This window comes from Scatophagus argus, chromosome 8 (genome assembly GCF_020382885.2).
Source record: "Scatophagus argus isolate fScaArg1 chromosome 8, fScaArg1.pri, whole genome shotgun sequence".
Classification (NCBI taxonomy): Eukaryota; Metazoa; Chordata; class Actinopteri; family Scatophagidae; genus Scatophagus; species Scatophagus argus.
This window is the reverse complement of record NC_058500.1, coordinates 11,393,483-11,411,606: the sequence shown is the minus strand read 5'-3', so window position 1 is coordinate 11,411,606 and position 18,124 is coordinate 11,393,483. Positions and strand designations below refer to the sequence as shown.

Below are 18,124 nucleotides of genomic sequence, written 5' to 3'. Positions count from 1 at the left end.
TGTCACATGGGTTATTTTCAAATTTGACAGGCTTGCCACTTCAGTGCCATCCATCAGAAAAGCATGTGACATGACTAAACTGTTAAACCGACATCCCATCACACCCAACAGATGTGCAGAGGCCAGAGTCTGTTTGTAAGAGGTTGACTATACAGCAACGTAGTGCTTTTCTTCTCCCATGCTCGGACTGTTCAACCCGGCGACAGCAGCTTCCTGTGTTTGTTATTGGAGGAGTGGGGGAGTGCTGGTTGATAAAATAAAAAGCACCAGTACACACACAGAGAAAGACAGCTGAAGAATTTCTTTCTCTGAGACAGATGGGCATCACAGGCAGATAAAGCGAGGCAAGGAGGAAGAGGACAGATCCTTTGCTAGGACATGAGATTGGGTTCCAGTGTTAAGGGTCAGCTATTTGGAAACAAGAATGTGCTTACGGCAGTGTGTAGAACTAACCGCTCAGCCATTAGCCCTGGTGTGCACATCCTTGATAGCCAAGAACATTCACGACTCTGAAATAAATTTTTATTGGGCTGATTACAAATCCCAAAACACAGAAACAACACTTAGGTCAATATCATTCTCTCTCCTGCGTACAAAGGCGCACACGCACTCACTGCATGGCAGCACCTACGCAAGAGCTAACAAGTGGGTGTGCTAATCTCTAGAGACACGTTAGCTGAACACTCGTAGGACAAAAAAGAGTTTAATTTGGATGCCAAGCCCTCTAGCTACAGACCAACACCATAATCAACTGAACCACAGCAGGAGAGAGAGGGAAAGAGAGAGAGAGACGGGCAGACAGAGAAAGAGTGAGAACCAGAAAGAAAGACTGACTTTACAAACTGAAAGAGAGGAAGCAGAGAAGGGAGGAATGTTATCTGCAAAGGCCTTTATCAAAACTCCATCCCCTGCCAACACTCCTGCAGGGCATTGATCTCGTCTGCATGCCTTTTCCGCCCCCCTGAATACAGAACACTTTGACAGAAAGAAAATGCATGTAACTAAGCAAAAAATATCTTGTATTAACACGGACGATGAGGAAAATGATTAGGATTCGATGCCCCCGAAGCAGAGCTGAATGCGTCCGCAATGTGTCAGTGAGTGCAAACGTCTGTGTGCGGCTGACTTTGCACAGGGTCGGGGAAAAGTTCCCAGATGGTGTGGCTTGCCAAACTCGCTGCCTCTGCTCTGGGTGCTGGCACTACAGAGAGGAAATCAGAGAGTCAGTGAGCAAAACACTTCATCCTGCCAAAGCAAAATTTAATAGAAAACCGTGAGAAGACGCAAAATCATATGTTTTATAATCACAGTGCTAGAAATATATTTTCTTCATGATTTCGGTGGCGGTTGATGGGATCACTGTGTCCTCTCCTAGTACTGATCAGAGAGAGAACTGTGACTTGGTTTTATGCAAAAAAAGCTAGTGCCTGCATTAAAAAAAAAAAGAAAAAGTTAACTGTGACTCAGCAGCAGTATAACACACACTCCAGAGAAGTTAAAATGTGCTGAAAGTATTACCTGGGATTTTTCTCTGACAGACTAGTATACCAAAAATGTACAGCATTAAGGTTTCTGTCATCCTAAAAACAATATAAAATAAAAATATTCAAATGTATTTTTTATGTATCTTTAATCTACAACCTCCGTGTCACTACAAATAAAGTTGCTGGAGAGAACTTGTTTTACTACCACTGCATAAAGACCCTTTTTTGTTGCTATTCAGAGATTTCATCACAGGAGCAACAGTGAAGACTTACTGTGGGTCTCCATGCTGCTACTGCATGTTGCAATTGCACTGCACTGCAGTCAGGTAATGCCATGTTTTACCTTGTGCTTCAAGTGGCAGTGCGGAAATTACAATGTCTTATCTAAAATGTCTTCAAAAGCAATTAATTACAGACTGCAAGTTCAAACAAAGTGCACCGCCTCCTTCTCTCTCTGCTTGGAGCATCACCATCATACTGGGGGAAATGATTGCTGTACTTGTAACAATCTCATGTTAACAGGTGCATAAAAATAATCAGAATCAGAATAAGATGATGAGGTAAAATCTAAAATTAAGTAAAATGTTATTGTCATAGGATTTTTTTTTTTTACTCTCATATCTTTCCTATGATAGGCTACTGTAAAGTTTTCTGACATTTGCATAATGCCACACTACAACACCCTACAACTAACTTTAAACAATACAACTCCTATTACTGTACCAGCTACCATAATAGCACAGAAGTACTCAGGCTTCTCCTCCTCCTCCTTCCTCCTCCTTCCTCCATCCAAACGGAGGAGCAAGGAGACTGGCTTGCTAAGTTTATGGGCTTGAACACCCACCCCCCCCCCCCAACCTACCGCCCCCCATCCCGGCTCTCAGTCATTTCCTCGGACTGAAACGCGCGCACACACGCGGTGTCCTGACACAGATCGCAGTGTCACACGGTGGCGGAGGAGCTGCGGCTGGATGTCAGAGGACCACGGAGAGATACTGCAAAATCCCTAAATGTGATGAAAATATAGGACAGCGTCTTTCTAAAGGTCTCCAGGATAATCTGACGCACAGAAGGAGAAAACAACCTACTGTTTTTGGAATTTGGAATAAATATCTTATTTCTATCGATAAGGTAGGGGAGATGGGTGATTTTATTGTATGTGCTGTTCAGTCTTGTAACTAACCTGGGACGACTGTTTCATTACCCCATTTAGGCTTATTTTACTCGCCAAAATTATACTTACACTGAGCGTACAACAGAAATTCCAAAACTTATGTAGAAACTTTTACACTTGTATGTTAGTGATATCAATAGAAACTACTCTACTGCCATATTTTGGTTTATATTTTCACATTTTTGACACTTTAACTTACTTTGTTTAACTTTTATAGTTTAAATTATGAAATTAAAGTTAGAATATTCTTTGCACATTTTTTGCACCACGTCTATTTATCCCCCTACCCCACGTTTATTACACTTATATTAAGAATGTTTGTGTCTGTATCTTAATTCTTAATGCAACCTGTTACATCTTTTGGCGCATGGCGCATCTGGGGCTGTAATTTTTTTCTGTTCTCACTCTGGAGCTACACTAGATGGCGCAACGAGTTTTTGTTCAATGGAAGATACCATCAGTGGATGAGATAATAATCAAGCAAAACTTTTATCTCCACTTACTTTAAGTGCACTCTTATAGTCTCAACAGTCTGTGACTGTAACATAGGATATTTATAGTGGGTCTTTTATGTCCATCTCTGCATCATCATTTGGGGAGAATAATTGCAGTGAAACCTGCCAATTGAGTCAACCCGTTCTGGTGCACAGACCTGCACTCCTCTCAGATTTAGCCTCTGCACACACAGGCAGTATTTATTTTGAAATGCGTTGAAAGAACTGTGGCCTGAGAAACTTAATCTGGCAGGATGATTATTATTTCTCTGTGTATTTTACTGTGTCACATCACTGCACAAAGACAATGTTGGAAAGTTGAGTCCCGGGCCAGACAGTCAAAATGAAGGTCTAAATCTGTCTGTTTCTATCCTACTATTCTGCCTGCCTATATTATCCAGCCGGAGGGATGACCACCCTTCACCTGCTAGCCTGTCTGTCTCAGCATCAGTGTTTTATATCACAAGTTCAAACTCAGAGCTCCCCTGTAGCTTCATACTCGCCACACAGAGGGCTGATTCTTTGATTCCCTCACTGATCAATTTCAGATACAGTTTGATGCCAGCGGTTGAATGTTCCCTGACTTGATACAATTCTGGATTCAAGTCAGAGATCAGTTTGAGCTTTTAAATTTTGTCTTTGCCATGTTTTGATTGTAAAATTGCTGATTGTTCCATTTTGGTTTTTTAAAAAGCAGCCATTGTTTATGGTCTCTATTCACAGCCCACTTATAACTGGCACAAACTGTGGAATACATTTTGAACGAGACTCATCTGCCCACAGACATGGATCCTTGGGTCATTTGTCTCCCTGCTGTTGAGTGTTTCTCCCCATATTTGTTGTTCTGTATTGCTCTGCTCTCAGTTCCTCGCTGGCTGAGGCCTCATCTCTGCAGAGCTGAGCAGCTTTCCACCACATCCAAGCTTGGCGGCAACAGAGAAGCTGCCAAACAGTTCCTTTTTTTAGGGGTAGCAGTCACCAAATTACAGCCACTGGGGCAGTTAACTCCACCCAAATGTTCCTGCTGGACCCGCCTAGCCCTAACTTCTGCTGTCTGAAGAGTGCATGAAACTGGGTTGTGTGTGTCTGCTCCTGTGTGTTCACATGTGTGCAGGAAAGGAGACATGGCATAAGGAAATGAGGGAGGTCAGCCAAATGGCCAGATCATTTTGGGGGTGGATATCAGATTTTGAGGCCAAAATAGATGGTTTACATATGTGTGTTTATGTATACGTGCGCGTTTGTGTGTGTTTTTTAGATGTTACAGTTTATTGTAGACTGGATCCTCCTCAGAATAACACAATGGGTTGGGAAATAAAAATACATAATTCCTACAGAAAACAAGCAAATAACCCGTGGAACAATGCCTGCTGAAATTAGATTTATGCTCTGCAAAACAATAACAAGCCATGTCAAATATTTTGTGCTCCATCAGCACTGTGATCACTTTGAACTTCCATGTGATGTTGACGTGGCGGCAGCCAATACACCAGCGTTGTGGCGCCAGCGGGCACTTTTGGTAAGCTCTCTGCCCCACCTCTGCTCACACAACTGGCGACACAATCTAAGAAGTACAGCTGACGTGCTCGTAAATATGAATTAAAAACATAAAAATCAGCCAGCATTTTACCTCTTCATTGATATCTTAAGGCTTAATTGATTTGGCATCTTCAGCTTTGCGGGTTCATTGTGGTGCCAAAGCAACAACAGCAACAAGTGAATTATGATTCATATAAGGGGGTTGCATCTATCACCGGGTGGGAAGTGACACTGATTACCTTCCTCTCGACTTGTGGTCACGGGAGACCAAACTCCGTGTGCTAGCTTAAATATACTGTATGTTTATTTAGTTTGACAAGGGCAAAGGCCTCCTCTTGGAAAGTCATAGTTATTGTGGAGGGTGTGATGGCTGACAAGCACTCAGCACTTGATGGATTGTGCATATAGGAAATGTAAAGCTAATCTCAGACACCGCGTGTGGGAAACTCAAACAACTGATGCATTTGTGGGGTGTTCACAGCTGGTGCTTTGTTATCAGTCTTCATCTGTCCATCCCTGAACTCTGCCTCATGTCTTCTCAGTTGCTCTGTCTCCTTCCTTAGTCCTATTTTCACCTTTCGAATCTAATGGTGAACCACTGGAATTCATCTCTTCATAAAAATGTCAGTCTTTTGGTGCCTGTTATGACAGCTTCAACCACCTTTGGAGGTGTGTGTGTGTGTGTGTGTGTGTGTGTGAGAGAGAGAGAGAGAGCGAGAGAGAGAGAGCTGACACACCTTTGACACAGGTGGGGAATTTCCTCCTGTTTCTTCTCTTCTTTGTTTGTGATTGAAGGAAAATGATCACTGCTGCAGAGGAGAGAGAATCCTCCATCTTGTTACTAGCTAGACTGTATGGCCAAAAGTATGTGGACGACTCAAGTGTGATTACTGAACATCTCGGCCTCCACTCCACCAGGGAAGGTTTTTACAATATTTTTGAATGCTGGTGTTGAGTGGTAAGGCCTGGCTTGCAGTTGATATTAGATGCTTTAGTATTATGATACCTGTCAGTTTGAACTAAGAGGTGTAGTTTAAATCCTGAAAAAAAATAGTACATTTAACCATATGGAGCAGCTAAGACGTTACTGCTGATGTGGACACCTCCCTGTATTTTTTGCAGCCTCACATCCTTCTCACCACTGCCAACACACCACTTCCACACTTTTTTTGTTTTGCTTATGCTTGACATCCTATTGTCATTCCACTCCTATAACGCCCCCACGAGGGCCCTTGCACCCCACAGCACCTCTGAGACCAACACAGTGAGCAGACGAGAATAGCCGCCCCTCCATCCATCCGTTAAACGACTCTTTGCCTTTGTATGGGAGGAGAACCAAGGCAATAAACAATTAAGATTGAAGCCTTGGGTTTGTTGTCATCCCACACCGGATATTTGACGGCTCACAGCTTAACTGTTGGAAGAGAAAAGGAATTCATACGTAGACACTCCAGGGGCAGATAAAAGCAGTTATTAAGGTCAGGGAGGCTGGGTGATTGTGGGATGTAGTTTAGTCTTATCATGTAGTTTAGCTATGTTGTGTTTATAGTAGCCTTACACACCATTCACAGATGATGACAGACTGTTATACTTCCTGCCCCCCCCACACACACACACACCTTTATTTTTTTTCATCATCCATTGTCTGTAACACCTCTGTCTGAGTCCCATTGACAACCACATCTCAGCAAATCCCTGGCAAATCATTGGTTGGACAAATGAAAAATGGCTCCACGGATGATAGCATGGGTGCTGCATTCTTGAATTTACAATATATAATTGTTATACCTCCCATAATGTTGCAAAGCACAAGTTGCAGAAATTGTAGGTGTAAAAATAAGTCTGGTGGTGTCTTCTGTGTGTATCCCAGCTCTTTTGTGTGTTGTGTGTCATTGTGTGACGCTGACCATATATGCCCTCACTTTGTCCTTTTGGCTGCATTCTTCGGGCTAAGCCAAGGCCAATGGTGTTTTTTTTTCCTTTCTGCAAAATGGTATAATTTGGCAGCTATTTTTATTACAAAGAGCAGACTGCAGGGACCAGTTATTCATGCCTCCAGGAAAGGTCCACATCATGCACAGACTCTTTGTTTTACTCATTTTAATGTCCCCAAATAATACTTTCATTTCTTTGAATGGAGCAAAAACACCCCACAGTTGCAGAGGCCTGCATGATCAAACTTAACAGAAGGAAAATGGATTCTTTTCTCATTGCAGTACACAATAATTCAGAACTCAACACTCAGTTTGCATTTAAATGAATGAATAGTCAGTAAATGTTGACTTGATGTGTTATTGATTCATCACCCATATGCTGTGATGTATGACCTCCACATTCCTCTTTGTGTGGGTGTTTTTGTTAAGGCTCTACTTTTGTAATTTAAAAGATCAGCATCAGTTTAGAGAGCATTTCTTTCATGAAGTGAGGAATGAGAAGCATTTCCCCAACATTAAAAAACCCTTGAAACTCCCCTCACAAACTTTATTATTACAGTCTCGCTTTTAAGCCATTCATAGCTGTTGAAAATGTTCTCTGTCAACAGTCAGGGCGATTAAAATATCCTGGGACATTAGGTGAAACAACCAGGGTAAAGATCAAGCAAGTGTTTGATCGGTGTCAGATTTTGTGAAGTAGACTTCAGAGATACTAAATGGTCTGTCACATCTGAAGTGCAAACTGCTGAACACACTATCCAAAATTGCAGCCCGAGACATCTGGGGGAAATAAATGATATACATCTTTTCAGTTTAGCTCTCATATATTGTCAGCCTCTCTGAGTTATCACTCCTTTTTATTGTTATATATCATTCACAGACAGACAGCCAAACTGAGCCCCTTGCTGCCAATGAAGACACAACCATGTTGCAATAGAGTCGTTTAACTTCCCTGAAAAGTCCATTCGCACGCTAACCGTTGGCATCAAGTCTATCCAGCTGTAGGATTATAGAGCTGGGGATCAGAGAAGGAATTAACACGACAAGGTTAGAGATTATAGGGTTTTAGGTCACCCCAGGGTCCAGTGTATAGGACTGGGATTCACTTCATAGGATTAGCTTCAGGTTAAGGATCACAGCTTCCTCCTGTGAAGATCAATTGGCCTGGTAATAATTTACTTTACTAGGAATTGGATTTTAGTTCAAGGAGGGTGGGGTGGCTGTCCCGAAGTGTTACTTAGATCAGTGCAGACAGAATAAAGGAAGGAAATGAACACAGACACACACATGCTCATGTCTGGTGACCTCAATTAGAAGTGTGTGTGTGTGTGTGTGTGTGTGTGTGTATGTGTGTGCACAGCTGTGACATCATGGAGTCTGTGTTTCATGACATGCGTACACACTCAAACACATGAACATGAACGCAGGCACGCTTGCACACCCGGTTTCCCCTCAAAATGAATAGTGGCTTTGTGTGAACTGCTCGGGTGTAGGAATAAAGTTTTCCGCCGCTGAGGTGATGTCCTCTAGACTATCTGATTGGCCAGTGAGAAGAGACTCTCTCTCCTAGGAATGGACTCAGACAGTGACATTTTGTTAGTGTGGTTTAAGTGACTTTCATTCCCAGAGTTGATTCTTGGCGAGTTTTTCAGAGGGAATGAGTTCATTTCTCTTCACCAGCCTGCGGCTCCTGGTCAGCCTGTGAGGTGTGGCATAAACACTAGAGCTTTGTAATTAAGGATAAGCAGACCATTTCATAATATTTCAATGTCCATGTATCACTGACCATTACCCCAAGCTGTGAATTTAAAGCCCTTGTGCACGTGGCTGCATTAACCTGCTGGGGAAACCAGAGGAAAAAGTTTGCTGTTTACACCAACGCACAGCATGTAGACACACACTCGCATGCAAGCACACACACACACACACACACACACACTACCTCCTACTCATGCACATTGTGCACATTGTGTATGAATTCTGTCGCCCACATGTTCCTGTTGAGCACAGTGCACGCGGCAGACTATACATAGCAACATTATTATTTGCCCTTTTATGTTAATGGGCCCATTCTGTTTATCTGTCAGTATGTAGAAATTTGGATTATACTAATTTACAAACTCCGGGGTTGAAAAATAAAACAAACACAGAAATGCCAAAACTGTAGTTTTCTAAATGGCCACTTGAGCCCAAAAGTTATATTAACGCTTAAGGTTATAAATAGTTAGAGGCATGGGCCAATTTGAGTGAAAGCTAGTCATTAGCTGTCTGCTAGACTTCACCTTCTTCAGACTTCAGCTAATTTAGAGTTACCAAGCTTTACTTTTCTGACATGTTTGTGGCAGTGTTTTCTTTTTGGATAATTTTTCATACAAATATAAGACAAATGATATGGCTTCCAGTAAGTATGTGCTCCACCTCTTTGCTCATTTTGGATTAGCTAAAGTTTGCAATGCAATGATATAACCCTAACAATATTATTTAATATAATAATGAAGCTCTGAGAACTAGATTTCAACACAGGACTATAAAATAAATTAACAATGGACCTGCTTTAGTTGATATTATTATTAGTTGATAGGTCTGCATTTTACAATTAATGAAATGTCTGCAGACGCTGGGGGTCAGAGGGTCCCACGGCAGTCACCTGCTTTGTCTGAGGGTTATCTGGCCTTAGTCAAACCCCTTTCTTTTTTGGTATCTTACCACATCCCAGACATTTAGCTGCCACGTCCATATCTCTGTCTACTCTTATGGACATAAATGGGCTGGACAAACTATTATATCAAACTACACCCTTAAAAGTGATCATAAAGTTGAATCTGCCCTTCTTAGAAACTTTTTAAATGGAGGCTTTAGTGTAGGCTTTTGTATGGACTGCATTATTACTTTTAACTTACCTTTAATGTACCTTTGAGCTTTAAAGTACCTAATAAGTTGCCCACTGAGTGTATACGTCCATGTACAATAAAACTGATTCTGCTCTCCCTCTTTTCTGTGTTTTCTCAGGTGTGCAAGTTAAAGATGTTGCCACATTGCTCCCTCCTGCTGTTGCTATGCGTGGTCCAGCTGCTTTCCCCTTCCTCGGCCCTGCCCTTCGAGCAGAGGGGCTTCTGGGATTTTGCCATGGATACTATGGACAGCGAAGGGATGATGGCAATGATGAAGGATGAGGAAGAAGGTTCAGCCTTAGACGAGTTCCCCACTCCTGACATACCCATGTGCCCCTTTGGCTGCCAGTGTCATCTCAGGGTCGTCCAGTGTTCTGACCTCGGTCAGTGAGAGTGTGTGAAATCAGCATGTCCGTGATGCTTCGTCATCATTTCTAAGTGTATGTGCATGTGCGTGTGAAGAGGCTCAGACAGGAAAGCAAATGAGCTGAATGACAGAGTGACTGAGCATGATCTGTACGAGCCTTGCATGACTTTCATAGCTCCAGAGAACACAGCCCCCGTCTGGTGGATTTTCTAAGAAGGGAATTTCTCCTTATCCTCAGGGATAATGCTGGTGTATTTTGACAAGGAAAGGCATGTCTTTGAGGGATTTTGTCTTTTGTGTATGTAGATAGTGTGTGGGAAAGAAGGATAGAAATGCTCTGAGTAGAGAAGGAGAAAGGAATGAGTCAAGAAAAGGAAGGAGAAAGAAAATAATATAGATGGAAAGGGAGGGAGAGAAAGAGACAGATGCAGTACTAGACAAAAAAAGGACACTTTAATGGGAGGAGATGAAAAGTTTACAATTTTCTAAGTGTCTTTAAGGAGCTCTTTCATGTTGTTTTGCAGACAGGATGTTTAAAGGAAAGCCAAAAAATGCAGAGGCTGGGTGGAGGGAAGGATGGGTTAGTGTAAAGGAAGTTATTTACGGGATGAAAGAAAGCTAAAAGTCGTGTTGATAAGTACAGTTTTTCAGTAAGTATAAGATGATGAATATTCACAATTATGAGTTACACACACACACACACAGACAAGGATATAAATACAAAAATATTCAGCTATTTCTTGAAATATCAACAAAACATAACCGACTTCAAAATTGGATTTCCATGAAGCTTTTACGGTCTGAGTTAATTTTCAATTCATATTTCCTCATAAACACATGCTACAATTTCCTGACTGTGGATATTATGAGTCTAAGCTATTTTTTCCTCTGTCTTTTCTTACAATACCAGAGGAACTGGATTCAGTCACATTTGTGGATATAAAGATTCCTCACATTATACTGGCTATATAACTAATAAGCTGTCTGTGTTTAGACATAATGGTTTTGTCGAGTCATCATTTTACAAGCTCTATATATTTACTGTCCCTGGTCTTTCTGCAGAGGGTAAATGTGGAAGCATATAATTTCCGAGATGTCAAGTGCTTATTTGGAGCAGATGTATTTTGGCGGTGGCGTCTGTCTCCTCTCAGTGTGCATCCCAGTGCGATGTCGGGTATTTGTGTGGAGGGGGCGCTGGGGTTTTAGAGGGTGCTAGTTTTGTCAGTTTGAGGTAAATGCTTTGAGATTTGTGGCATATACGAGTGATGCACTGGGGTTTGGAGGTTTCGAGGGTTAAGAGATTTTTGTTAACCAGGGTGTCAGTGAAAGTTTTTCAGGTCTGTTTATCATGTCTGCCAAGTTTGATGCAGGCATAAAAAACTGAAGGTTTCCAGCTGGCAGGATGCATGTCCAAAGCTGCAGGTGTAGACTGGAAGGTAAATATTTCCTACCACATGAATCCACCTGGTAACATTCTGCACTTTTACAGTCACGTTGCTTTCACAGCAGCTGTAATAACTTTATTACATTTGAGAAAAGTAAATCATAGACGCCGTGTTTGGTTTACAATTTAAATTTGATCTTTCATCCACAGCTTTAATGAATTTATCTTTGCTCCCTGGAGGCAAAAGTCTTGGACGAGGCTCCGCTATGAAGTTTCCCTTCAGTCAAAGTAACAGATCTCTCAGCACTGCGAAGACGTGGTTTAAGCAGAATGTCAGTGGGAGCTGCTGAGGATTTGATCCTGTGTGGTGACATGAAGGGTGTGGTACAGTACAGCCAAAGCCATATATCTAAACTTAACTCTAGATGGACAGCTCTGGGTAGAGTCTTGTTGGTCAGATGTGGTTGGTGGCAAACTGGATCCCAGTGGGACAGCTGGCGCTCACTCCACCAGTCACTCTGGTTGCATCATGGTCGTGGTCCGGATGAGGTCGTCCCTGGTTGGGAGTTCGCTCACCGTGGCCTGTCTATGCCGCAGTGACTGACCACATCTGATACATTCGTCGACGTGGCTCTGTGATGTGGTCTTGTTAATGATCAATGGTTGCTGTGTTTGTGCGTGTTTGCTGAGTCATTTTTCCAAAGAGAGCCCTGAGTGGAATAATTCAGGTGTATTTCTTTATGCTGTCTAATTGTTGTAACCCATTCTTGGCACTTTCTGAATTTACTGCTTGGTAAACAATACTTATAAGAAACATTACCCATCACAGCTTTTGGTGTTTATGCATGTCCCTTGTGAGGTTAACTGTAAATTTTCACTTCTTTCATTACTTCTTAGCAGGTGTTTTGATCACAAAGAAGCTTAAATTAAAACACTTGTGTTCCAAATGTAATGACGACTTCACCACTTGAACATTAACACACACAGCTTGTGTGTCTCTGTTTGTATATGTCAGGGTTGTGCCTGTCTCCCTTTTATTTCATGCGTGATTTTGCTGATGGTATTTAAGTTACATCCTTTGTGACTTCTGTCAAATGGAAACCAGATGGAAAACATCTGGTGTCCCCATCTGGTGTCGGGGGGAATTTGCAATTGTGTGTGTGTGTGTGTGTGTGTGTCTTTGTCAGTGACAAACCCGTAATGTTAGCTATGTGCTGCTTTGGCATTTCTGTGTGACCTCCATGGTTGTGTCTATGTCCACCTCTCATTAAAATAATAGACGAGGAGGCCCAAAGTGCTCATTTGAGATTGTATGGGAGTGTGATTGGGTGAATTTTTAGGCCTGATTGAGGTTTCAAAACACACAGTGACTATTTATTTTCCAAGGTCTCTGTCTGACTAAGATATCCTAAGAGCTTGCCCATTGGTTTTTAGGGTGTTGTTTCACAGTCGTCCATGGAAGCATTTAATGGAGTGTGATTCCCCTCTGTGTTTTTATTGGTCTTGTCCTCAGGTCTGACTGAAGTACCAAAGAATATTCCTCGGGACACCAAGTTTCTGGACCTGCAGAACAACCGTATTGCTGAGCTCAAAGAGGATGACTTCAAGGGCCTCACTAACTTATATGTAAGACACACACACACACACCTCTTAACATTAGATCAGCACCTCTCAAGGATGTGTAACAGTCTCAGCTCTGCTTATTTTGGCAATGGTAGTGTGAAATATCATTATGTCCCTCCGTTTCCTCTGAGATTTACAGGTTCATTTCCTTTCATTTTTGCCCTCCACAGCTCCTCGCTCTCAGAGCTCTAATTGTATTAAGTTTGAGCCCCAAGCCAAATGGGAGTATTCAAGCTCACATCCTTGCTTCCCTGAGCAGAACAGTTTTGTTCAGTCCTGACCTGCACTTCAGAGCACTGACCAAGAGCAATATTAAGTCTGGCAGCTAAGGAAACTCCAGACATGACATTATACAATAACATCTCTATTAAGGTCTGTTTACCTCAGCTTACATCTTTCAGCCAGTGCTGGTGGAGAGACAGTCTGCTACATGACTGGAGTGAACTGTTGCTGGATCAGTTTTAATTCACACATTCAGTCGAGACAGATGATGCAAACAAAAGCTCTTGTGCATTCTGTTTTATTTTAGTATTTCTTTCTTTTCATTTTCTGACTAACTGGGTGCTACTGATGTTTTCACACAAATAAAATATGCAGGTGTTGAATTATGCCTCTCTATGATTATTATTATTTTTTTTTTCAGGGTCTGTCTCTGAGAAATAACCTTATTTCCAAAGTCCACCCCAGAGCATTTGTGCCTCTGAAGCACATGCAGAAACTCTACTTCTCCAAGAATCTGCTGACAACTATCCCCAGGAACCTGCCCGCCTCGCTGGTTGAATTGAGGATCCACGAGAACCGCATCAAGAAGGTGGCAGCTGGAGCCTTTTCAGGACTGGGCAGCATGAACTGCATAGGTCAGAAATGCTGATGACTTCAACAAATTGAGACTATATTCAGTGGTGCACACAACTGCCTTTGCAGCTGTATAGCATTGGCTTGGATTTTGAAGATTTAAGAGTATTTTATCTCATGCCATAAATATTCTCTTCATTTGGCAGAAATGGGAGCAAATCCCATCCATAACAGTGGTTTTGAGCCTGGAGCTTTCAAGGGACTGAAACTGAATTATCTGCGTATATCAGAGGCCAAACTGACTGGGGTGCCAAAAGGTAAGAATATATATGTATATATATATATATTCCTAATGGAGACATCTCAAAGTTTGAGGGCATTTTGGAAAATATGTTTATTTGAGATTTCATGTACCTTAAATGTGAAGACAGCAGCTGATTAGCTTAGCACAAACAGTGGAAGTGGGAGCAACCACCCTTATATGTTGTTTAATTCATACAATGGTGTCTTCACTGGTTGCCTGGAAACTACATGGCGACAGAACCCGGCCTCATTCGCAGGGTGTCAAATATGACCATTTTGGCACATCTCTCAGCGTCTCAGAAGCTACTCTTGTGCTTCTGTTTGAGATGCACTGTACCCCCAATGCAAACACAATGATGCCATTATCAGAGCAAGTACACAATTAAGCATTACACAACAAGAGAGTCCCAAGAAGGGTGGAGATCAGGTTTGAGTGGATGGTCACACTCACAACTTTCACCCAGGAGACAGATGTTTGCATCCTACATGAAATCAAATTTGATCGATCTGTTCCTAAGCCTGACCATATGCTTCTTCCTGTTAAGCGCGTGTTATAAAGGCTTTGCGTCAGGAAGAGTTTGCTCGGCTGTTTCAGATACAAAAGCGTGCCTTGTGCAAATGGATGGGACACAAGGGGCACTGACAAAGCGTCACTATCTGACAACATGGGATGAGAACGTGCTGGCTGACTGCAAGTCTCAAGGGAGTCACTGTACCCTGCCAAGAAATAGTCTCCCCTTAAAACCACAAATTGTCACTTTGGGTATGCATTAAACAAACAAGATATAACATGTTATTTTGTGAGTTTCTAAGCTTCTGGTAGGCCGATTTCTATCAATATTTAGACAAACCCAGGCTAGTTGTTTCCTCCTATATCCAGTATTTATGCTGAGCTTGGTTAATCCTCCGTGGGGCGTAGCTTCATATTCAACCGACATTCATAAGAGTGGTCAGCTACTAAGTCCATGCCGCAAAATATCAAACTATCACTTTACGAACCCTCTAATCAGAAGTGTGAATATCTTAGGAAAGGGCTAAGCAGTAGGACACAAAAATGTCTAAATGTCTGAAGTGGAACCTTAAAGGTATGGTGTCTGTCTTTCAGATCTCCCAGATAGTCTTCACGAACTTCATCTGGACCACAACCAGATCCAGGCTGTGGAACTCGAGGACCTGAGCCGCTACAAAAACCTGTTCAGGTATCATCATGCTGATTTCTAACCATAACTAATTCTTTGGTCTCTGTGGGAGTTTTTAAAAACTACGTCCTCAGTCAGCAGTGCCCCTCAGGGGTAAAAATATGAACTGCACTGACATGCCACTACAAATTAACAGGGTAGCTGTTACTTTATGCTTGTGCAAACTTTTCCTCTCCAGTGAAAATGGTAGTCTCTCTAACAGGGTGAAAACTTTTTCTTAAGTTGTTTCTGCTCGTAGGGCTTTTTCACAACAGACATTTTGACTCCTTTGTGGGAGAAGTACAGATGTTCCTCTCTAATCTGTGCCTCTGTTACACCTCCCTTCTACACACTTCTTATCTCAAATGTGGTTAATTATGGTCACAGGAATGTTACCAGGCTGCTGTGGCACCAGTTCTCACTGGGCTTAAGGTCCCTTTCTTGCAGAGATCTCCAGCTAAACACTAGTGAAACATTTAAGCTAAATGTGCCGTGCAGTGACCTAATTTCACATTTCTCCCCTTTTCTCACTGTCTTCAGGTTGGGACTTGGCTTTAACCATATCCGCAACATAGAGAACGGCAGTCTGTCCTACCTCCCCAGACTGAGAGAGCTCCATCTGGACAACAACCGCCTCACCCGTGTTCCCAGTGGCCTCCCAGATATGAAATACCTACAGGTAAGTCTAACATGCACACTGGTTGAATGTTTCACATGATGTTCCACTGACCCTCTGTATTTCCATTCCTGCATTCAAGGTGGTGTACCTCCATTCCAACAACATCAACCAGGTGGGTGTGAATGACTTCTGCCCCCGAGGATTTGGGATGAAGAGGGCATTCTATAATGGCATCAGCCTGTTTGCTAACCCTGTCAACTACTGGGAGGTGCAGCCTGCCACGTTCCGCTGTGTCAGCGACCGGCTGTCCATTCAGTTTGGCAACTACAAAAAGTAAAGACAGGGAGGATACAGAGAGGTGGAGAGAGTGAGGGGAAAGGGATGGAGGACTGAAGGAGGAGCAGATAATTTAAATAATGAAAAAAAAAACTCAGAGATGGAGGGAGTGGAGTTCATATTTGAAATGATTATTATTATTATTATTTTTGCTGGCGTTATAGAGAGAGGATGAGTGATGGAGAAGATGGGCAGGAAGGATGAGAGAACAGAAGTGAAAAATCCAATCACAAAACTTGAAGGGAGTGGAGAGCAAAGTGCTTCCAGTACTTCACATTCAGTTTTTCACATTTTTGAGGTTTTGTAAGTTGTGCCATCTGAAACAGAGGAGACTGTCTTAGGAGAATATTTTTCCCCCAGCGTAAATCTACGAAAAATGAGGACTGAAAACTTGTGAAGCATTTCATTCCATATTTTTGCTTATTGTGATAGAAGTCATTTTTGTTTTGATAACATTTTTAAAATTCTGAGTAAAAAATAGAAAACAATTCATTATGGATTTTATATATATATAGATAGATACATAAAAAGGTGCTCTGTGTGACTTTCTGTGTGTGCTGATTTGAGAGATACATCACATTTTCCTGTCTGACTAGTGCTTTGGCCCTCAGCTCACCGATTAAATCATACTGTATTACATCAAACAACACACCACAGATTTTCCTCCATTTAAACAACTGCACAAAAAAAAACCAAAGTATTACTCAAATTAACCAGAACAGAACATTTTTGTATATATATCATGGCTGTTGATCAATTAAAAAAGCAAACGGTAAATTTTAAAATTCCCCTCATCAGTGCTAAACACCTTTCTTAGTGATCTGAGGTCACTGAATTACCAGCTTGCCTGAGGAGCCTATTGTGTGCCTTTACTAATATTCTATCTGTATGATACTTTAAAGCAGTATTCCTTGAGCGGGATACTGACGTAGTGGGGGCTTGCCCCAGTTAGGGAAAACACACATCCACTTTGCTTTGAGACAATGAAGGCAGTGTGTTTACGTAGTGCTACAAAAATAGTAGTGTTAATGCATTGTTTTGCACAGTTTTTCTGTTATGCTTTATCTGCTTCAGGGTTATTGCAGGGTTAGCCTGTTTACATTGCTAGACCTATGTGGAACTACTCTAAGCATAAGTATTCTGTCCTGTCTCTGTTCTGTAATCTGACAAGCTACTTCTGCATGTGAATAAAGTCATTTTTAGCCTGCTGCATAAATCCAGAAAACAATTGATGCCCTTGTGTTGGATGCTGTGTGAGAAATAAAGAAATATCACTTTGTGTAGAGAAAATTTGAGTCCACAATTTATAGTGCAAACACATAAAGTAAGCAAGCTCACATTACATTTGGTGTATGACAAAAAGTGACCGTCTGAACGTTGTTGGACTTCAAACATCTCCTCCAAAATCCTGCATGGAAACAGGTTTTGTGTGGTTTTTGAGAACTACTTTAAGCCACAACACATAACTAGTCATACAGCACAGTTTCTTGTCACATCCCAGCTGTTTTGTGAGATTTCTCTGTGATGTAAGGTTCAGTCCCACAGTTACGTGCTCTTTACCAGAGCTCTTCTGTCTGGTGCTTTTACACAAGACTACCTTCAGTAATAATGATCACACACACACACACACACACTCATAGGGAGAGAGATATATATAGAGAGAAGGCCAGGGTCAAGGCAGAAAAATTCCCCTTCATGAATCTGCACCAAATCTGCTGTGTTCAGGATGCCCCTGGTCGACGTGAGAATATTTTTCTCCGGAAGTGCTCAGAGGTGTGTTGACAAACAGCAATTCTGCCTATAAAAATGACGACATGCAGACCAAAATAACAAAATGTGGCCATTGTATTAAGTGAGACTGCAGATCCATCATCATGACTCTGATCAACATTGTGATCTAGCACATGTTCATTGTTAGGAATCCATATTTTGCCTTTTTAAAGAATGCTTCGTCATATGTGGAAGTTGGGCATACAAATCCTGTTCATCTGAATGTATGCGTC

General features: G+C 41.9%; 1 protein-coding gene across 1 annotated transcript; it reads left to right on the top strand.

The window, feature by feature from the left end:
* Positions 1 to 2,383: 2,383 nt before the first annotated feature.
* On the top strand, positions 2,384 to 17,411 carry bgnb (biglycan b). Its single transcript, XM_046396914.1, has 8 exons — positions 2,384 to 2,615; positions 9,635 to 9,899; positions 12,781 to 12,893; positions 13,534 to 13,747; positions 13,892 to 14,002; positions 15,094 to 15,187; positions 15,707 to 15,845; positions 15,925 to 17,411. The coding sequence occupies exons 2-8, from the start codon at positions 9,650 to 9,652 to the stop codon at positions 16,120 to 16,122; spliced, it is 1,119 nt and encodes a 372-aa protein (XP_046252870.1). The 5' UTR covers positions 2,384 to 2,615; positions 9,635 to 9,649; the 3' UTR covers positions 16,123 to 17,411.
* Positions 17,412 to 18,124: the final 713 nt, after the last annotated feature.

Excerpts from the sequence above, each read along its gene's own strand:
- bgnb (XM_046396914.1), top strand. The coding sequence starts at position 9,650 with ATGTTGCCACATTGCTCCCTCCTGCTGTTGCTATGCGTGGTCCAGCTG. Across the intron at positions 12,894-13,533 it reads AGGGCCTCACTAACTTATAT|GGTCTGTCTCTGAGAAATAA; the intron begins GTAAGACACACA and ends TTTTTTTTTCAG. Across the intron at positions 14,003-15,093 it reads ACTGACTGGGGTGCCAAAAG|ATCTCCCAGATAGTCTTCAC; the intron begins GTAAGAATATAT and ends TCTGTCTTTCAG.